The sequence below is a fragment of the Haliotis cracherodii genome, unplaced genomic scaffold (assembly GCF_022045235.1).
Source record: "Haliotis cracherodii isolate W230 unplaced genomic scaffold, xgHalCrac1.p SCAF_4, whole genome shotgun sequence".
NCBI lineage: Eukaryota > Metazoa > Mollusca > Gastropoda > Lepetellida > Haliotidae > Haliotis > Haliotis cracherodii.
The window spans coordinates 67,654,031-67,677,343 of record NW_027266297.1 but is presented as its reverse complement, the minus strand read 5'-3'; the positions used below and the strand labels follow the sequence as shown (position 1 = coordinate 67,677,343).

The 23,313-nt window shown below is 43.7% G+C and overlaps 1 protein-coding gene across 5 annotated transcripts in view; it reads right to left on the bottom strand.

Annotated features, from left to right (window-relative positions):
• Window positions 1–23,313, bottom strand: part of LOC139478242 (phosphatidylinositol 3-kinase regulatory subunit alpha-like) — a 224,304-nt gene that overhangs the window by 124,349 nt on the left and 76,642 nt on the right. Inside the window, exon 1 of one of the 5 annotated variants that reach the window (XM_071260661.1) lies at window positions 5,998–6,043. The exons of the other annotated variants lie outside the window; for them this stretch is intronic. Within the exon in view, the coding sequence (XP_071116762.1) occupies window positions 5,998–6,028 (31 nt within the window). The 5' untranslated portion in view covers window positions 6,029–6,043. Of the gene's footprint in view, window positions 1–5,997; window positions 6,044–23,313 lie in introns of those variants that run through there. 5 annotated transcript variants of the gene reach the window in all.

Here is a 23,313-nt window from a genome sequence, read left to right as displayed (position 1 = left end):
TGGATGGGGCTGATTATATGAGGGTTTCAAACCCAGGTTTAGGTGATCCCAGAGAACACTTCTCCCTTGGGTCAGCCTTCCCACTTGTATACTTTCACCAAGCTTGACCAACAGATCATGCAGGTGATATCTCATCCTCATCATATAACAGAATCAAACCCAGGGTTTAGGTGAGCCATAGATCACTTCAGCCCCTGGGCCAGTCAGATGCTCTCCATTGGTACATCTGCACCACAAGGGAATCAAACCCAGGTTTTAGGTGAGCTATAGATCACTTCACCCCCTGGGCCAGTCAGATGCTCTCCATTGGTACATCTGCACCATAAGGGAATCAAACCCAGATTTTAAGTGAGCCACAGGAGCACTTCACCCAATTGGCCGGTCTGATGCTCTCCATTGGTACATCTGCACCATAAGGGAATCAAACAAAGGTTTTAGGTGAGCCATAGATCACTTCAGCCACTGGGCCAATCTGATGCTCTCCACTGGTACATCTGCACCATAAGGGAATCAAACCCAGGTTTTAAGTGAGCCACAGGAGCACTTCACCCAATTGGCCAGTCTGAATCTCCCCACTGGTGCATGTGCATCTTCACCACCGATGACCAAGTAGGAGCCCCTGCCCCAGGGACATGAATAATGCATTCACATGATGAGACACCGCATGTAGGACAGGTGACAGATTGTAGAGTATGTTAACTGTCAGACATTTATAATCTGGTTTGCCAGAAGCCTGCCTAGAGACCTCTGGATGCCCATTGCCTGTGTTTGATTAATGTTCTCTGTTGGGACTCTGCAGCATGCAACTGCCCCACATCACCGTCACAACAAGCCGGGGAGTTCACGCTGAGGTCACACGTCAGCCCTCCATACATATTCCAGCAGAGAAACATATTCCTATCTGCTACATGATGAAGGGTGCTGGCACAATTTACACTACTTGTGACGTCAATGGTTAGCGTCTTATTCTCTGCACCAGTAGCATGATTTTGAAACAAAGTATCAGAAGTTTATTCAAATTATCAGGAATGAATTGAATGTACACCAAGGTAAAAACATATAGGTTTACCAGTTCAATCTATTCTTAGGAAAACACAATTTGAGTACTTCAGCTTTCCTATCACCAATATTCAAAGAGACAATCAAATCTAAATTCAACTCCCTCTTCAAGGAATCTCTCCAAGATGTAAATACAACAAGAGGCACAGGAAACAAACTTAGGACATATAGGATAGTTAAAAATGAAATAAAATAAGAACCCTATCTCAATCTCTGTAAAGTAAGAAAATATTGAGTGCACCTTTCTAAACAAAGATTAAGTAACCATAAATTAAATATTGAACTTGGAAGACATACAAAGACACCAACCCCACTACATCAGAGGCTATGCTCTACATGTTCAACCACTGATGACGAAAAACACTACTTACTTCACTGCATTAAACACACTCAAGAAAGAAATATACTCTTTGGAAAATTACCCAGTCAAAATGTAAATGTTAATGTCCACAGTCATGAAGACACTACATCCTGTCATATAATGAAGCAGTCAATATCAACTGCATTTGTTTCCATATCTATCATTTCAAACAATAAATACCCCTTCATAATCAACCGTTGACATTTTATGTATAATAATATCATGAAATATGTAATATTGATTGTTTTGTTTTTGCATGTGTCTACAGGAATGTAAATTATGTATGTCTGTATAGATGTATATATGAATCATAATGTCTTGTCTTTTAAAACGTTTCTGCAATAAATATTATCTTATCTATCTTATCTTATCTTATAGATAATTTGAGGTGTCATCAATAATCTTTCAGCATCACCTTTGTTTGTTGTTTTATGCCGCTCAGCAATATTCCCTTGACATGATAGCAGTCTATAAATAATCAAGACCAGACAATCCAGTGATGGACATCATGAGCATTGATGTAATTGGGATATGATGACATGCACCAAGTCAGTGAGCCTGACCACCCGTATCTTTTATAACAAGCAAGGGTTGCCGATCTTCTACCCCGGATCTTCATGTGGGCCTTTTGTATCAACTTCCTTCACAAACATGCCTTCACAAACATGCCATCACAAACATGCCATCACAAACATGCCTTCACAAACATGCCATCACAAACATACCTTTACAAACATGCCCTTCACATGCCTGCTTCAGCAGAGTCCAACAGAAGAATTCATTACTAATTGATAATGGAAGTCATCATTCAAAATGAATGCTTATCATTTAACGTCTCTTTGTATGACACTGCCAGGGATTTAACTACCATCCTTCCGCTCTCTGGGCAGATGCTCTCTCCTCTCGACCACAGAGGTGGTCCTAAACAGTATAACTTCTTGAATGTTTCCCAATAATAATTGTTTGATGGTTATTGTTTTGTATCTAACTGCTACTTGTTCTATTTCATAACTGTTTTGTAGGAGTGTCTGTCACAGATGCTCCATGCTAATAAGGGGCACGGGTGACCCAGTCGTCTAAGGCGCCGTGATTTGCTGTGCAGAGTTGCGTCCTTTGGGCATGCCAGAAACCTATGATTGTGGGTTCGAATCCCGGTTCGCCCCGATTATGTTTCTAGGTTTGTCAGCACCATTCCCGTGCTCGTGGGTTTCACCGAAGTGGTAAACGTCTGAGACCTGCATCACTTCGTCTTTCCTCCCACATTAAGCTGACACGTCGTGATATGACTGGAATACTGTTAAAAGCGGCGTTAAACCCAAATCACTCACTCACTCACTCCATGCTAATAAAATGGCACTCTGACACTGTTCCAACTTTCTGTGGGTTTTGCTACTATGGAGGATGGCCAAACCATTACAGGACGAGGACAAGCAACAGATACTTAGTGCTCACATGGATACTATTACCTTGACAAGTTCATTCCCACGCTGTTGCCCATGACATGTCCTCATGTAGACTCGTCGACTCTGACGTGTGCCAACGGCTCACCTCAGCATGTGGAGGATGTAAGTGCAAGGCTTTCCTCACATGATAGTCACTGTAACACCTTTTTACCCAAACCATCACATGTGGCAATATTGCTCCTTATACCCCATCAACTATGCCCCTAACCTTGCCCTATATACCATATTCACTGCATCAAAAGCATTGCTCCAATAAGTGCCACATGAGTTTGAGTGAGTTGGGTTTAACGCTCCTTTTAGCAGTATAACAGTTATATCGTGGCATGTCAGCTTCATGTGGAAGGAAAGCCCCAAGTGATGCAGGTCTCGGACGTTTCAGTCATAGGTTTCTGGCGCGCCCAAGGGACGCAACTCTGCACAGCGAATCGCCCCGTTAGACGGCCTCCAAGTGCCCCATAACCAACTTTTAGACCAAACTGAAAGTAATCTTTATAAACGCTCAGATCTAACTCCCTGAAAGTATTTTCTTGTTTATTATCATTTTTTTTACAGAATATACTGTAGAAGGGTGGACATTATACACATACATTGATTTGACTTTCTTTATGAAGCATAACCACCTCCGTGGTCTAGTGGTTGGTCCAGCTTGGAGAGCAGGAGGTCTGGGGTTCAATCCCCAGCCACGTCATACCAAAAGATGTTAAAAGATGGTACTTGTTGTTACCCTGCCTGGTGCTGGCAAAAGGGGCTTAAACAAGGACTGGTCGGCTCAGAGTCCCATAAGTGTGTGAGTGGGGTATTCATGTCAAACTGCTGCACATGGTATCTCAGTTGGCTGGCACAATAAAATCGGCATTAGTCTGGACTCGTACAAGAACACACGCACTCACAAAAACTGTACCATATATGACTGTCGATAAGCCGATCTCATGGATTAGCCGAGGTATTAACATAGTCCATGAAATCTGTATCAAAATGATATGTGCGGTAGATAAGCTTGACCCCCGACCTAAAACTACGTCTCGTCTTAATCTGTCACTGGAAATAGAATACCAGCAAATCCGTATTGAATTACACAAGTTAATCCTGTTGTTACACCATCGGTAATAAAAAGTCTTTTATTGTATATCTGTACTCATGTTTGTAATCTACATGATGTATTTTATTAATTCTAATCAAACTTTCATTCAATAATATTTTCCATTCGGTACATACAACTTCTGTTTGCCTCGTTCCATAAGTCCGCTTTACCAACTCACTGTTATTTACAGCAACCACGCTCATATTACCGCTACTGACAAATTGAAACGAACCGAAGTTGAGAGAAAATGGATACATATATCATAACAAGCTTACTTTGACTCGTTAAAAGTCATATTTGTCGTATTTGTCGTATTTTGACAATTAAATATCAACATAATGTTTCGGCGGTGGAAATATCAAGATAGCGCAAAACCACAACGGTCAAATTGTTCCATTAAAAAAAAAACAACAATACACACAGTAATCTTTATCCCTGCATATAAAACAATGCCTAGTATAACAAGAAATACAATCAAAATGGTAAATCATGTTTAGTGATGCATAATCGCAAATTTCAAATTTTCATTGACAAAGTTTGTTATAGCGTTGTTCATTCACCTCAAGCGATACGATGTAGTTTTTTTACCAACACAAAAAGAGTTTGATGAAAGTGTAACCCATACATAAGCCAACCTCTTTCTACAGAATCTATTTTCTAGTCCTCAAAATTCCTGGTCCTTAATTTGACATAAACAGAGGTATGGTTTTCAGGGTGCCCATTATGGGGTAACTCATTGATATCAAATGGTGAGCCTCAAACTGTTCCACACAAAAGAAAATCAACTCGGGGATGCCACTTGCTCATTTAATTAACCAGGGATGTATTTCTGTTTTTGATAGATAGATCTAAAAAAGCACCAAAAATAATAGAGAGCTCTATTGTTGCAGTCGCAGATGAAATTATTGTGATCTCTATTGTGTTTTCCTGAGCACCCAGGGTGCCTTTTACTGCAAAATTCAGTATCGCATGTGGCAATTTTGGTCCTAATATCGCATCCACTTTCATAATCCCAGCCTACAAACATGCCATATTCGTCCTTATATCCTTTCCACTATGTGCATTATCGGTCCATATATCCCAACAGTGTCCAACCCAGACCGCGCGATTGCACGATTCACACTAAAAAAATCAAATCGCCCCTCATAAAAAACTCAAAGCGCGATCTGTCGTGCACAGTAATTTTTTGTTCAGTCACTTACTTTTTCAGCTGTTTATCCCTACCTTTCGATTCAATACTCACTAAATCTTTAATCAATTAACGAAGTCTGACAGTTCACAGAAATCATTGTAAACTGTTGAAGACCGATCGATATAAGTGGAAGTTCGAACACGTGTTACGTCCCTTGGGTTGCTGAATAAATTATCAACAGGATTTGCATAGGAAACAAAATTAAATTTACTTTAGTAGAAAGCGTATCAAAACTTTGATCAAAATTATGTTGTATTTTGTTGTTTAGTAATCAAAAACCTTTGACAAGATGTTTAAAGACAATAAATATTCTATCTTGAATAGTTCTGAAAATATATCTTTGAGCATTTTAGTTCGTTTTAGTTTCGTTTCTGAAATCACACAATATGAATCGCCGACTGTCATTGCAGACGATCTTTTGAATAGTGAAAATGTCTCGCAAAAAAAAAAAAAAATACAGACTTTTTTAATCAAAATAGATGTTCTAAAAAAGACAATGATGAAACCACAGTCACTGTAATTACTTCTCAAAATGAAGGGGAAATCGATTCCGGTCCTAGTGACTCAAAAAAACAGTTCTTTATTCTGATCTGTTACACTTTTATATGATAATGTTCCAGTACATAATACAAAATAAGACTTTTTTGAAGAAAGCAGTTATCCCCCCCTACTTTTTCAAAATCCCCCCTATTTTCTACATGATGGGGGGACAAGTCCCCCCTTGATTTTCAATTCTGGGTTGGACACTGTCCCAATCTTTTAGACACCTCTTTCCACCCAGCCATGTATGTCCAAATACATGCATCACTAGCCCATATACCCCAATTTTTGCCCTCTTTACCCCACAGCAGGGAATGTTCAAATATCTGCATTATTGGCCCCGTTTCTTCTTGTCCTCAGATGCCCCCAGCCACCCTGGGGTATGAGTCAGCTTCATGTATGGGGTCACTGACAGGTCAGTGGGCAGGTATAAGGCCACGACCTATGCCCTGAGGCTATGAAGTCTTGTCCACCTGACTGAGTGTTGGCAAGCTCACTTGGTCAAACAGGCCCTCAGGTTACAGCTTCCCAATACCACACCTGCATAAACACATAACTTGAGGTAATCAAGCTATAGCAGGCCACGCTTCACCTGTCAGTTTCTCTACACCTCAGACCTCCTTCAAGGATGGAAATTAACAGTTTGTAGGGTCGAAAGTTCATGGCTTTTAGATAAATACACTAATTGCTCATCTCAAGGCCAAGAACCAACCCTAAGTGACACATTACGGCCAAGGTGAACCCAACAGTACATATCTTACATCCAAGTCGCAGGCATTACTCTTAGGCCAAGTGGCTTCATCTACATGAATGTATGGTAATCAATTACTCATTTTGGCCATCCATTCGTTATAATTCCATTCACAACAGCCTTGCTCCAAGTCTGTACTGAAAGAAAAGTCCATGGATGTGTAGTAATTCTATCCTCCTAATAGGCAAGTCTAGATACGTGGACAGTAAGGACTCCAGTCTCTTATAGGGACAACTTGTTCTAATTATTTACATCATGTAGAACTTTTGATTTAAGCTAATAATTATTGTCTTAGAGACTTGTGCAAGTCTAAGTATAAGCAAAGCCTCCTCCTTCCATGGCTACTGCGACCTCTTCACCTTGTTCCTACACAGTTGGTTCTTATTGTCGGCCATAAGATAAGATAAGATTTATTGCAGAACCATTCCATTACGGGACAGATGCAATTTTTTTAAATGACAAAACATTATCATTTATATCTACATATATACAGACATTCCTGTAGACACAAAAAACAATTAATATTACAGATTTGATTATATACATAAATTGTCATCAGTTGATTAAGATCAAGGGGTATTTATTGCTTGTAACTATAGATATGGAAACAAATGCAATTGATGCTGATGGCTTCATTATCTGAGAGGAGGGAATGAAATAATTTGTTTTCATGACTGTGGACATTTACATTTTGTGTTGATAATTTTCCAAAGAGTATATTTCTTACTTGAGTGTGTTTGGTACAGTGAAGAAGGTCATCATCAATGGTTGAACATGTGGAGCATTGCCTCTGATGTAATGGTGTTGGTGGCTTTGTAGGTCTTCCAAGTTCAATATTATTATGGTTAATTTTTATACATGTGCTGCTGGAGTAGAACTAACAAGCCATGAGGAGTTGTGGGCTATCTGTCATGACTGGACTAATCATGTAACTCTTGACTTTCCCAACACATTCATAAAGCATTCATTAATTCACCACAGTACCATTTGTCTTTTCTGGAGGAAGTTATGTGTCTGGTGGTGCATGACGTCTGCTTCAGAGACCTCTTGTTATAACCTGCTTCATCGACCTCTTGTTATAACCTGCTTCATCGACCTCTTGTAATAACCTGCTACATCGACCTCTTGTTATAACCTGCTTCAGCAACCTCTTGTTATAACCTGCTTCAGCGACCTCTTGTTATAACCTGCTACATCGACCTCTTGTTATAACCTGCTACATCGACCTCTTGTTATAACCTGCTTCAGCGACCTCTGGTAATAACCTGCTTCATTGACCTCTTGTAATAACCTGCTTCATCGACCTCTTGTTATCACCTGCTACATCGACCTCTTGTTATAACCTGCTTCAGCGACCTCTTGTTATAACCTGCTACATCGACCTCTTGTTATAACCTGCTTCAGCAACCTCTTGTTATAACCTAGTTCAGCGACCTCTTGTTATAACATTACATCAAATATTAAGTGATATCATGAACAGCTTTCTCTTTAAGATAAGATTTGAGATCGACCATAAGATCAGGGACCTACCTTATGGTTGAAAAATAACATTTTGACTTTTCATTATGTTTTAAAACTACGGCATCTTCAGAACACAAAAATACAATTCACAAGCTATCAATATAATTATTATTACAGACAAACATGAGATCACACATCGCAACCTTGACTGAAGTCAGTTGACGTCAAACGTCTTTATGACATCTTAGCACAAATGTGTCCGAACACCCATAACATCCCTTTTCTCCTGGAGGGTCATATTTATTGCACGGAACAGATGCAATTTACATGACAACACATGTTCACTCACTCACTCTCCCACCCATCCACTCTTCCACCCACCCACTCACTCTTTCCCCCACCCACTCACCAACCCATCCACCCACCCACTCACTCTTTCCCCCACCCACTCACCAACCCATCCACCCACCCACTCACTCTTTCCCCCACCCACTCACCAACCCATCCACCCACCCACTCACTCTTTCCCCCACCCACTCACCAACCCATCCACCCACCCAATCACTCACTCACTCCCCAAACCACCCACCCACTCACTCTTTCCCCCACCCACTCACCAACCCATCCACCCACCCAATCACTCACTCACTCCCCAAACCACCCACCCACTCACTCTTTCCCCCACCCACTCACCAACCCATCCACCCACCCAATCACTCACTCACTCCCCAAACCATCCACCCACCCACTCACTCACTCACTCCCCCACCCACCCACTCACTCACTCATTCCCCCACCCACTCACCAACTTCCCCACCCAACCACTCATCCACCCACCCACTCACTCACTCATTCACTCACCAACTCATATCTCACTCACTCACTCGCACACTCACCAACTCATGCATGCACTCCCACACAGGAATCATTTCAAGTACATATTCATGGCACGGAACAGATGCAATTTACATGACAAGACATGTTCACTCACTCACCCACCCATCCACTCATCCACCCACCCACTCACTCCCCCACCCACTCACCAACCCATCCACCCACCCACTCACTCACTCCCCCACCCATCCACCCACCCACTCACTCCCCCACCCACTCAACAACTCACCCACCCATCCACCCACCCACTCACTCACTCACTCACTCACTCATTCACTCACCCACCCACCCACCCACCCACCCACCAACTCACTCGCACACTCACCAAATCATCATTTCAAGTACATATCAATAGGTGGATATCAATTGAGTACAAGATAAGTTAAGATTTATTTCACCATAGCTTGCTTGCGCGCACACGCACACACACAAAGGAATCATATCAGTATCACAGATCTGATCTTTTTATTCATAAAACGTCAGATTTTTATGGCCAATAAGTATTCATTGCTTGAAATCATAGACATGGAAACAAATACAGTTGTTGATAATGTCTTTACTTGAGAGGATGTAGTGAAATAATTTGCTTTCATATTATGGATATTTAAGTTTTGTGTGGATAATTTTTCAAAAAGTATATTTCTTTCTTGACTGTTTGACAGTGAATCAGGTAGTGTTTTTCATCATCAATGGTTGCAGCAAAGTCTGATATAATGGGGTGGGCAGTCTTGAATGTCTTCCGCGTTCTATATTTAATTTATGGCTATGAGGTTACTGGTTTCTAAGGGTTGAAAAATGCTCTTGATAAATCATAATATCAGAGTGACTGAGACAGGGTTGTAATTTTATTTCCTGTATGGTTTTATGCAGCTTTTAGCAGTATTCCAGCAATATCACAGCTTCACACATTGTACCCATGTCAGGAATCGAACCCGGGTCTTTGGCATGACGAGTGAACGCTTTAACCATTAGGCTACCCGACCGCCCCTGTTTGTGATAGAAATTCTGAATTACTTATATATGTATCTGAAACAAGACTGAACTGGTACTCCCAACCAAATAGTTTATTCACCAAAGATGTACTTTCAGCAAAAATATTCTGAAGTATTATGTTGTAAGGAAGACAGGACATACTACAATGTTACCATGTATGCCCAATGGAATATGTTTCTGCAAAGAATCGAGACCCAGGGAATAATCACTCAGCATGAAGCTAAAATCATATTACATAGTGTGAATAACTCCTACTAAATTCCCCAGGAGAAATGTCGGTATGGCTAATATCAGGCAACAGCCACTTGTAGATTGTCATTTGGGTTCCTGGGGACTTCAGTTACAAATAGGGTCAAGGGGTCAGCTAGGTCCAGGATCTCTCCTCCCAATTAGCAGTGCGCATCCTATCCATGGTGAGTAACTGCGGTAAGACTGGCGTTTCATGATTATGGCGAAAACAAAAAACAGATTTGTATGCCACTATGCAGTCGACCCAGTAAGCCTAAACAACACAAATATTCTCATGGCCATCTTTCTTACAAAGACATATTTTCAGAGATGCATTGATGCATTTTGACAAATAGGAGGTTGTATGAAATAGAGCTGCCTTTGATTACATTTTGATCAGATTCTTCTGTTCAGTTTAGGTAATGGATCACGACCAAAAGTGCAAAGCATGAATCCATCTGGAAAAGATACTTCACCTCTCCTACCCAGCCCTGTTCTGAAAAATCTATTTATTGATATGATGTTAAACACAAGCCCCGCAACAACATCTATAATCCCTGCAGATAAACTCCATGTCTCACTCCCAAGGGACCTGTGAAGATCTGGGGTAGAATAGGTCTTCAGCAACCCATACTTGCCGTAAAAGGAGACTATGCTTGTCGTAAAAGGCGACTAACGGGATCGGGTGGTCAGGCTCGCTGACTTGGTTGATGCATGACCTCGATCCCAATTGCGTGGATCAATGCTCATGATGTCAATCACTGGATTGTCTGGTCCAGGCTTGATTATTTACAGACTGCCGTGATATAGCTGGAATATTGTTGAGTGTGGTGTTAAACAACAAACATACAAACAATCACTCCCAGGGATAGACACGGCAATCACCGTCAATCTGAATCTAGTAAAAACTAGGAGTTGTTGTTTTCTCTAAAATTCTCATTAATTTACATGAACCACAAGTCCGATATGAGCTGCGGAGTAGCTGGATATGACCAATGCTGTCTGCCCCTGACTGCCATAATACATGATACAGAAGAGTGAGTGGATGAGTTAATTGCTGCTTGGAACAGTTTTTGGTTTGATTTGTTTTTGTTTTACAATGCATATCATGAGCATCGATGCACGCAATTGGGATCGATGATATGCTTCAACCAAGCCAGTGAGCCTGACCACCGGATCCCGTTAGACGCCTTTTACGACAAGAATGGGTCACTTTGAACAGTAGTTCATTCATATCACAGAATGTCTGCTTGATGTGGACCCGAAGCCCAAAGTGATGTAGGACTTAGATGCAGCTAAAGAGCATGGGTATGATGCTGACTAGACCAACATTTAGTCTATGAAATCTTATATTTCATGATACCCTTCTCGACTCTAAAATGAAACAAATAATTTTCCAGATACAGATTTCATGTGTGGAACAGAGATAGCTAAAGCTTGCTAGACTTGCTTTTGGATGCATATCAAGACTTCTGTTTTTTTCATATTCCAGTCATGGCGCAGGACTTGGTGCTGACAAACCTAGAAGCATGACAAAGGAAAATCCAGGATTTGAACCCTTGATCATAGGTTCCAAGCCTGCCTACAAGATGTAGCTCTACACAGTAAATTACGATTCCTTAAACAACAGAGACCACCTCCGTGGTCTAGTGGTATAGAGTCCGCCCAGAGAGCAGAAGGCCTGGGTTTCGATCCCTGGCCGTATTATACCAAAATACGTTATAAGATGGTATTTGTTGTTACCTTGTCTAGGGCTCGGCATTAAGGGGCTAAAACAAGGACTGGTCGGTTTGGAGTCAGTATACTGTGTCTGAGTGGGATATTCATGCTAAACTGCAGCATGGTATTTCACCCCACCTTAAACAACAGTGCCACCAGGGCCCCCTGATACAGAAAACTTTCTTATCCATGAGTGAGTGAGTATGGTTTTACGCCGCTTTTAGCAATATTCCAGCAATATCACAGCGGAGGACACCAGAAATGGGCTTCACACATTGTACCCATGTCGGGAATCGAACCCCGGTCTTCAGCGTGACAAGCGAACGCTTTAACCTCTAGGCTACCCGACCGCCCCTCTTATCCATGAACTGAAGTGAATTATGTAAGATAAGAGATAAAAATCAGCTAAGATATTGCTTTCTTGCATAATTCTTCTTACATCAGAACATCACAAATATTACAAAAGACAAAAAACAAACCAAAACATAAAGGGTATTAAACAAATACAAATACACTTTTGAAACAGACATAACACGAAACATACAACATGAAGAGCATTAAAAGGTTCAAAGTGAGTGAGTGAGTATGGTTTTACACCACTTTTAGCTTCACACATTGTACCCATGTCGGGAATCAAACCAGGGTCTTCGGCGTGACGAGTGAACACTTTAACCACTAGGCTACCCAACCTCCCCAAAAGGTTCAAAGTGCTTTAGATGTTGGGTTACGAAGCTTAAAAACACAAAGATTTAACATTTATTTAAAAGTGATATGCTAACTGGAATAAAAGACATTGGGAGTCATTTTGATTTAACTTTAATTAAGCTTTCTGAATCAAACATCCTATTTGTCATCTTCCAGACAATGGCATAAGGATCAATACCGAAACGTTTCCATTACAGTAAAATAAAGTAGTTGTCACCCATAAATTGTGTCTACTAAGAGAATAACACGAGTTCAAAAAGCGAGATGGATCATCTAAACTTTGTGATGCTATGAAGAACATAATTAGAAATCCCTGACACATGATGAGGATTCCTTCATTTATACCATCCAATAGCAATCATTGACTTAAATCAACAGTATTCCCCGGCAGGTCAAAGTGGCTGTCGGAGCTCGTGGGTGGTTGGATTAAGAGCGTATCTTTCTGTGACGGATGGTGACCAGAAGTGACATATTTCTAACCAAGGTTACAAAGTTCTGCCACTGCCACCAGACAAGAGCTCCACTTGATTGAGGCAATTAGATCAGAGCAAACATGGGAAGACAATCAATGCTCACAATGGGCGTGGTCACAGAGAGAAGGGCAAGAATGGATTGTCCATCACTCTGCAGCCCGATTGCCTCCACATGAAGTCACTCTATATGGGCAGCATCAATGAGTCTCAAGGCCGTGTCACCACTGCTCTCCATTTCAGGATCGACAGAATTACATGAGACAAGAACCAGGCTTCCACAGTTTCCTTGTTTGGTATAACAAGAACATATCTGGGTTTCCTCTTTTGGGCATAGTTGAGTCACAGTTCCACCACAACATTCCTGTCGGCCATTGTCAATCCTTCTTGACAAGGTTGGCTCTGGTTTCTTATCGTTTAACAGAAAGATGTTTTCTTTATTTATTTCAAGTTAAATCATAAAATTATTGAGATACTTTTCTGCGTATCCATATATACAGAACCACATAAATATGCTCCATGACTGAGGCTAGAGGAGAGGCTCCATGACAGGCTAGAGGGGAGGCTCCATGACAGGCTGGAGGGGAGGCTCCATGACTGAGGCTAGAGGGGAGGCTCCATGACTGAGGCTATTGGGGAGGCTCCATGACTGAGGCAAGAGGGGAGGCTCCATGACTGAGGCTATTGGGGAGGCTCCATGACTGAGGCTAGAGGAGAGGCTCCATGACAGGCTAGAGGGGAGGCTCCATGACAGGCTGGAGGGGAGGCTCCATGACTGAGGCAAGAGGGGAGGCTCCATGACTGAGGCTAGTGGGGAGGCTCCATGACTGAGGCTAGAGGGGAGGCTCCATGACAGGCTGGAGGGGAGGCTCCATGACTGAGGCAAGAGGGGAGGCTCCATGACTGAGGCTAGTGGGGAGGCTCCATGACTGAGGCTAGAGGGGAGGCTCCATGACTGAGGCTAGAAGGGAGGCTCCATGACTGAGGCTAGAGGGGAGGCTCCATGACTGAGGCTAGAAGGGAGGCTCCATGACAGGAGGCAAGAGGGTCGTCTCCATGACTGAGGCTAGAAGGGAGGCTCCATGACTGAGGCAAGAGGGTCGTCTCCATGACTGAGGCTAGAAGGGAGGCTCCATGACTGAGGCTAGAGGGGAGGCTCCATGACTGAGGCTAGAGGGGAGGCTCCATGACTGAGGCTAGAGGGGAGGCTCCATGACTGAGGCTAGAAGGGAGGCTCCATGACTGAGGCTGGAGGGGAGGCTCCATGACTGAGGCTAGTGGGGAGGCTCCATGACAGGCTAGAGGGGAGGCTCCATGACAGGCTGGAGGGGAGGCTCCATGACTGAGGCAAGAGGGGAGGCTCCATGACTGAGGCTAGAGGGGAGGCTCCATGACTGAGGCTGGAGGGGAGGCTCCATGACTGAGGCAAGAGGGAAGGCTCCATGACTGCTAGAGGGGAGGCGAAGCTCTATGACTGAGGCTTGTGAGGAGCCTTTATGACTGAGGCTAGTGAGGAAGCTCCATGACAGAGGTTACATAACAGAGGCTAGTTGCAACCATAACAGAGGCTAGTTGGATCCATGACTGAGGCAACATGAGACAGGTAATTTCAAGCCAAAGCCCCAGTCCTGGAGTTGTGCTACTTCATGGACCACTGGTTTTAGTAATACCTTCAATGGAGGCTAAAAAGCTGTTGTAGCGTATTTACATCACAAACTACATTCATTCATCTGGCCAGGTGTAAACTGCATGTGGCCTACTAACTCCTGTCCCTATACAGACCCAGTAATCAGTCGGGGTTCAGTAAGTCAATGACTTATACTTGAAGTTGCTTTGAACAGTATTTCTGTTATATTATTGTGTACCAGATAATGGGAGAGGAAATTTCAAAGTGACAAAAGTTGTAGGCATTTATACCATTGTGGAACCCACTGAGGGGGTATGGGACATCTTGGGTGTCTACAACAGGATGTTTCCCATCTTGATGGCTATAACTGAGGTTCATGTGCCTATTGCATTCGCTTCTTCAAGTTGGGCACAACTGATGTACATGCCACTATCGCATTCCCTTCTTCAAGTTGGGCACAACTGATGTACATGCCACTATCGCATTCCCTTCTTCAAGTTGGGCACAACTGATGTCCATGCCACTATCGCATTCCCTTCTTCAAGTTGGGCACAACTGATGTACATGCCACTATCGCATTCCCTTCTTCAAGTTGGGCACAACTGATGTCCATGCCACTATCGCATTCCCTTCTTCAAGTTGGGCACAACTGATGTCCATGCCACTATCGCATTCCCTTCTTCAAGTTGGGCACAACTGATGTCCATGCCACTATCGCATTCCCCTCTTCAAGATGGCGACCTACTTCTTCCACTTGGAAACAACACATCAAACATAAGACTTGGGCATCATTCAACAAAAGGAAACATAATTACAACTGTAAAAAGTTTAAAGAATGGAAGTTACAACTGTCTTAGCTGGTGTTCCATACGTGAGTCCTACGAGGGGCGTTCAATAAGTTTTGCAACTTCACTATAAGACCATGTCGCAGAATATCTTTTGCACTTTTATTTTTCAATATAATCTCCATTCACCTCAGTACACTTATTCCATTTGTCCTTCAAGCTTTTAATATCACTTTTATAGACATCCGCAGATTGGCCCTCTAACCACGCCTCTGTGGCAGCCTTTATGTCCTCGTCATCCTGGAAGCGTCTTCCACTTAGGGCAGATTTCATTTGCCGGAACAGGAAATAAGTCACTGGTGACTTAGTCTGGGCTGTACAGTATTAAAAGCTTGAAAGTTTATCCACCACACATCCAATACACAATGACCTAGACTCTAAAATCACTATGAATACACACTGACCTTGGCCCTATATGATCACGATTGAATACACACTGACCTTGGCCCTATGATCACGATTGAATACACACTGACCTTGGCCCTATGATCACGATTGAATACACACTGACCTTGGCCCTATGATCACCGATCTAAAACACAGTGACCTGAATCCATGATGACACCAGGAAGGACAATACAACATGGCCCAGTAACATCACAGAACTTCTGTCTTTCTGGCGTAATCACCACACCACCTGTTACCAAGGACATTTCAGAAACCATTACAAGTATATTAACCAAGTTATCCCATCAGTTCAGTGTGTCACATTATGTCTCTGTTACCAGTGACACAAAAGTGAGGCATTGCTAAATAACTGTCCTCTCTGTCTCCAAAATAACAGCAGCTTGGAGTCTACAGATGTTACTGACAGGGTGTAAATTAGCCATCCACACACACTTGTTGATTCATATAGCCTGTCACATCACACAAGTAATTAAATTGTATCGCTGACCTGAAAATAACCCAGATGTTGCAATGGCTGAAAGAAACAGCAATACACAATGTCTTCAGCTCCTTGAGAAGTCTTTTGTGTACGTTGATCGTAAGGAGTGCAATCAGATAACGTCATTCTATACTATATCTACCTGGGTACATGGTATTTTATCAAATACCATTATCATAAAGTTTAACATTTCTTCAACATCAGTCCATATTTGATTCTCTATCAGGGTAGTCTGCCACTAATCAAGCCCTGACCAGACAAACCAGTGACTGAAAGCATGATCAACTGTCCAAGCCGTCTGGGAGGATGACACACAATCAGTCGGACCACCTGATCACCATGGTAGTCTGGCTTGACACAAGTGCAAGGTACTGGGGAATCGGAGCAGAGTGTCCAGACACTGGGGACACGGTGCAGGGTGTCCAGACACTGGGGACTCGGTGCAGGGTGTCCAGACACTGGGGACTCGGAACAGGGTGTCCAGGTACTCGGGACTCGGAGCAGGATGTCCAAACACTGGGGACTCGGAGCAGGGTGTCCAGGTACTGGGGACTCGGAGCCCGGTGTCCAGGTACTGGGGACTCGGAGCAGGGAGTCCAGGTACTGGGGACTCGGGGCCCGGTGTCCAGGTACTGGGGACTCGGAGCAGGGAGTCCAGGTACTGGAGACTCGGAGCAGGGTGTCTAGGTACTCGGAGAAGGGTGTCCAGGTACTGGGGACTCGGAGCAGGGTGTCCAGGTACTGGGGACTCGGAGCAGGGTGTCTAGGTACTCGGAGAAGGGTGTCCAGGTACTGGGGACTCGGAGCAGGGTGTCCAGGTACTGGAGACTCGGAGCAGGGTGTCTAGGTACTCGGAGAAGGGTGTCCAGGTACTGGGGACTCGGAGCAGGGTGTCCAGGTACTGGGGACTCGGAGCAGGGTGTCCAGGTACTGGGGACTCGGAGCAGGGTGTCCAGGCACTGGGGACTCGGAGCAGGGAGTCCAGGTACTGGGGACTCGGAGCAGGGTGTCCAGGCACTGGGGACTCATGGCAGGGTGTCCAGGTACTGGGGACTCAGAGCAGGGTGTCCAGGCACTGGGGACTCGGAGCAGGGTGTCCAGGTACTGGGGACTCGGAGCAGGGAGTCTAGGTACTCGGAGCAGGGTGTCCAGGCACTGGGGACTCGGAGCAGGGTGTCCAGGTACTGGGGACTCGGAGCAGGGTGTCCAGGCACTGGGGACTCGGAGCAGGGAGTCTAGGTACTCGGAGCAGGGTGTCCAGGCACTGGGGACTCGGAGCAGGGTGTCCAGGTACTGGGGACTCGGAGCAGGGTGTCTAGGTACTCGGAGCAGGGTGTCCAGGCACTGGGGACTCGGAGCAGGGCGTCCAGGTACTGGGGACTCGGAGCAGGGTGTCCAGGTACTGGGGACTCGGAGCAGGGTGTCCAGGTACTGGGGATTCCATATTACTTCATAATTCTTTCAGGAGGTTCCATTTCTGTTACATCACTATGGTTCCTTTTCTATTTGATATCTCAACTTTTGTTCTAAATATATCCATATTGCATGCATCAAAACATCAACGCCAGATAAGCAGTAAGTCTTGATTGTCTCCAGGACACTGCTCACTGCTGTGAATTATTACCTACTTTCATATGCATTGCGGCATTTGTATGTTCAGATTTCATTCCAACTGATGAGGCCACTCTTATGATGCCCTGAGACATCAGAGCTTGTGCTCATTAATTTTACTGTTTCCCCGTTAGTAAGATCACTGTTCTCTTTTAATCACTGTTTCCCATTTATCACTGTTCTCTGTTAAGCACTGTTCTGTTAATCACTGTTCCAAGTTAATCACTGTTCTCTGTTAATTACTGTTCCCCCTTAATCACTGTTCTCTGTTAATTACTGTTCCGTGTTAATTACTGTTCTGTTAATTACTGTTCTCTGTTAATCACTGTTCCCAGTTAATCACTGTTCTCTGTTAATCACTGTTCTGTTGATCACTGTTCTATGTTAATCACTGTTCTCTGTTAAGCACTGCTCTCTGTTAATCACTGTTCTATGTTAAGCACTGTTCTCTGTTAAGCACTGTTCTCTGTTAATAACTTTTCTCTATTTATTACTGTTCTGTTGATCACTGTTCTCTGTTAATCACTGTTCTCTGTTAATCACTGTTCCCAGTTAATCACTGTTTTCTGTTAATCACTGTTCCCAGTTAATCACTGTTCTCTGTTGATCACTGTTCTATGTTAATCACTGTTCTCTGTTAAGCACTGTTCTCTGTTAATTACTGTTCTCTGTTAATCACTGTTCCCAGTTAATCACTGTTTTCAGTGAAGCACTGTTCTCTGTTAATCACTGTTCCCAGTTAATCACTGTTTTCAGTGAAGCACTGTTCTCTGTTAATCACTGTTCTCTATTAATCACTGTTCTGTTGATCACTGTTCTCTGTTACTCACTGTTCTCTGTGAAGCACGTTTCTCTGTTAAGCGCTGTTCTCTGTTAATCACTGTTCTGTTAATCACTGTCCCCTGTTAATTACTGTTTCAAGCAATTGTCGGTAAAAGATTTGTCAGTGACGAGCCTTGCCATTGAACAACTCTTTCATAATTGATTTGTTTAAAGCCTCGAATAATAATTGAAAAGAATAATGTAACGATTCATACAAATTAGTCACCGCTGGGTTCTAAACATTTGCCACTTAGCAATTCTAACCATGTCTGGGGGCATCAGAGACTATTTTTTTCTGACAGAGATGCGCTTTCAAATATTCAATCAAAGACTAGTGTGTGATGCTTTGTCCAGGTTAGAAGGCTGAGTTTTTCTGTTTGATGTGAGTCTCTGATGGGAAATTGTGAGTTCAGCTCTTGTACCAGCCCCTGGGCTTTCCCCAGTGCAGCTTGGTCAACAATCCAGATCAGCCATCACCAATTGCTTCCATTAATCACTGGTGCAATTTAATTGCTTATTTGATTCTAAAAAAGTAATTATCAGTCAAATGAGGTTATGTCCCACACAACACGAACATACTTGTATTCTGCATGGTGATGAGGGGATGTTTTTTAAAATACTAACTTTATGGATCAATTGAATTATTTATCAAATTTACCTTGTGAGAACAATATTTATTCAACCAGGTGATGAATAAAGGCCTAATGTTTGTTTGCTAGTTGTTTAATGCTGCACTCAGCAATATTCCAGCTATATGACTGCGGTCTGTAAATAAGAGAGTCTGGACCAGACAATCCAGTGATTGACATCATGAACATCGATCCACCCAATTTGGATACAATGAAATGCATCAAGCAAGTTTGCAAGCCTGAACACCTGATCCTGTTAGTCGCCTCTTACGACAAGCCAGTGATTGATGTCACGAGCATCGATCTTCATTGTTGGGATACGATGACAACAATCAAGTCAGCGAGCTTGACCATCCAATTACGTTAGTCACCTCTTACAACATGCACAATCACCTTCAAAGTCAAGCATGGGTTGTTGAAGACCTATTCTACCCCGGGTCTTCACAGGGACGGTGCTATTGTACTGCAACCCTTTGAGATCTATTAGAGCAAGACACAGTTCATGGTAAGACATTTCAGATTGCAATTACAGGACAAAATAAACACTGCATCTCCTTGTCATGATGGTAAGACATTCAGCTTGCAATTACAGGACAACATAAACTCTGGATCTCCTTGTCGTGATGGTAAGACATTCAGCTTGCAATTACAGGACAACATAAACACTGGATCTCCTTGTCATGATGGTAAGACATTCAGCTTGCAATTACAGGACAACATAAACACTGGATCTCCTTGTCGTGATAGTAAGACATTCAGCTTGCAATTACAGGACAACATAAACTCTGGATCTCCTTGTCATGATGGTAAGACATTCAGCTTGCAATTACAGGACAACATAAACTCTGGATCTCCTTGTCGTGATGGTAAGACATTCAGCTTGCAATTACAGGACAACATAAACACTGGATCTCCTTGTCATTATGGTAAGACATTCAGCTTGCAATTACAGGACAACATAAACACTGGTTCTCCTTGTCGTGATGGTAAGACATTCAGCTTGCAATTACAGGACAACATAAACTCTGGATCTCCTTGTCATGATGGTAAGACATTCAGCTTGCAATTACAGGACAACATAAACTCTGGATCTCCTTGTCATGATGGTAAGACATTCAGCTTGCAATTCCAGGACAACATAAACTCATCATCTTCTTGTTGTGTAGGTAAGACATTCAGATTGACGTAAGACTGCAACTGCAACTGCAACGGCACTAGCGCCATTACATGACACCATGTACGCTTCTGTCTGTCATGACGATTTCTGCACACAACCTGATGCCTGGCATGCCATAGTCTATGTTACATCTGGCATGTTCAGTGACAGGAATAACAACAGCCCCAGTCGAACCACTCCATGCACACCAACCATAAAAACATTAAAAACTCCTAGTAACAACATTGCATGGTGGCATTTTCCTCAAATACTCTGGCAGTAAACCAGGTCAAAGCAATGATTACAGCACAGTTTTGTTTGGAGGCCCCATCTTCACTGACTACTCTGATCCCACCAGACAGTCTGAAGGCCCTCTGTACACAACTACCCTGATCCCAGCGGACAGTCTGAAGGCCCTCTGTACACAACTACCCTGATCCCAGCAGACAGTCTGAAGGCCCTCTGTACACAACTACCCTGATCCCAGCAGACAGTCTGAAGGCCCTCTGTACACAACTACCCTGATACCAGCAGACAGTCTGAAGGCCCTCTGTTCAACCAACAGACAGACTTATTGTGCTGAGTGAATGATGCAGCATGGCTGGGATGAAGGGAATGGTCAACTATCTCCAACATCATACAAGTGAATAGTTACAGCAAGGGTAGACATCATGATCGCACAGTTCATTTTGGACCAGTTTGTTTTCGTAATATGGTTGGTTAAAACACAACCAGTCCCCAAATGATAGTCAGCAAACTAGTCTTAGTTCTTCTCACAGTTCATCGATTAGTGAGTCAGTTGGGTTTAATGCCGATTTTAACAGTATTCCAGTTATATCGCGGCATGTCATCTTAAAGTGGAAGGAAAGCCCGAAGTGATGCAGGTCTCAGACGTTTACTACTTCGGTGAAACCCACGAGCACGGGTATAGTGATGACAAACCTAGAAACATAATCGGGGCGAACCGAGATTCGAACGCACAATCATAGGTTTCTGGCGTGCCCAAGGGACGCAACTCTGCACAGCAAATCGCGGCGCCTTAGACAACTGGGCCACCCATGCCCCCAGTTCATCGATAAAGTTTTGCATAAGTCTGCCCAGGTAAGCTACCAGGTTAGAAGGAAAGGGACACTGAACAAAATATGTTAAAATAAGTCATAACTCAAGTTCAAGAAGTTTGAAGAATGATGATGCAATTCAGACTTTCAAATGCTTGTGAATTTTAAGTTCCAAATATTTCAAAATAAACATATTACCCAGTAAGCAGAAAAGATAGCATGTTAAATTTCACAAAAGATGTTTTTGTTTGATTTATTGACTAAGTTTACGTCACATTAAGCCGTTAGTTCCTGAGTTGTATAACTTGATGAAGCCAGGTGCAGTTTTCGCCTGCAGATATAGAGCTCTGACAGGCAGGAACACTAATGTCCTTGCCAGCGACAGGGTTCTGGAGTTGTCATGTCACCACTAAGCTCCTTTGCAAAGGAAAAACTGTCAGATTTTACAATGACGATGCTTGTTAAACAAGTAATCACCATGCCTACAACATGGAACATGATTAATGAGAAGGATGAACACCATGTCCCCGTGGAGACATAGGACATACCATCAACATGGAGTTGTTGAGCAGGTAAACTGAGACATAAAAGTAACAAGATCAATTCAAAAATTGCATCAGGATGTTTTTTATCCAGAGTTTTAATTCACATTAGATAGAAACAGTGAGATAAAAAGGACCTTATTTTGAATACTTACTTTGTAAAATATTTAGACATCTTTTATAAATGTGTGCCAATATCAAGGAGCAAATTTATGTGGATCCCTAGTGACTGACCTAGTCAACCATCCCCCAGTGACTGACCTAGTCAACCATCCCCAAGTGACAGACCTAGTCAACCATCCCCCAGTGACAGACCTAGTCAACCATCCCCCAGTGACAGACCTAGTCAACCATTCCCCAGTGACAGACCTAGTCAACCATCCCCCAGTGACTGTCCTAGTCAACCATCCCCCAGTGACAGACCTAGTCAACCATCCTCCAGTGACATTCAACCATCCCCCAGTGACTGACCTAGTCAACCATCCCCCAGTGACTGTCCTAGTCAACCATCCCCCAGTGACAGACCTAGTCAACCATCCCCCAGTGACTGTCCTAGTCAACCATCCCCCAGTGACAGACCTAGTCAACCATCCCCCAGTGACAGACCTAGTCAACCATCCCCCAGTGACAGACCTAGTCAACCATCCCCCAGTGACAGACCTAGTCAACCATCCCAAGATGGCATGCAGTACCGGGCCCTGCTACGGGCAGTACCGGTCCTTGCTACGGGCAGTACCATGTCCTGCTACGGGCAGCACCGGGTCATGCTATGGGCAGTACCATGTCCTGCTACGGGCAGCACCGGGCCCTGCTACGGGCAGTACCATGTCCTGCTATGGGCAGTACCATGTCCTGCTACGGGCAGCACCGGGCCCTGCTACGGGCAGTACCATGTCCTGCTACGGGCAGCACCGGGTCATGCTACGGGCAGTACCATGTCCTGCTACGGGCAGCACCGGGCCCTGCTACGGGCAGTACCATGTCCTGCTACGGGAAGCACCGGGCCCTGCTACGGGCAGTACCATGTCCTGCTACGGGCAGCACCGGGCCCTGCTACGGGCAGCACCATGTCCTGCTACGGGCAGTACCATGTCCTGCTACGGGCAGCACCGGGCCCTGCTACGGGCAGTACCATGTCCTGCTACGGGCAGTACCGGGCCCTGCTACGGGCAGTACCATGTCATGCTATGGGCAGCACCATGTCCTGCTACGGGCAGCAC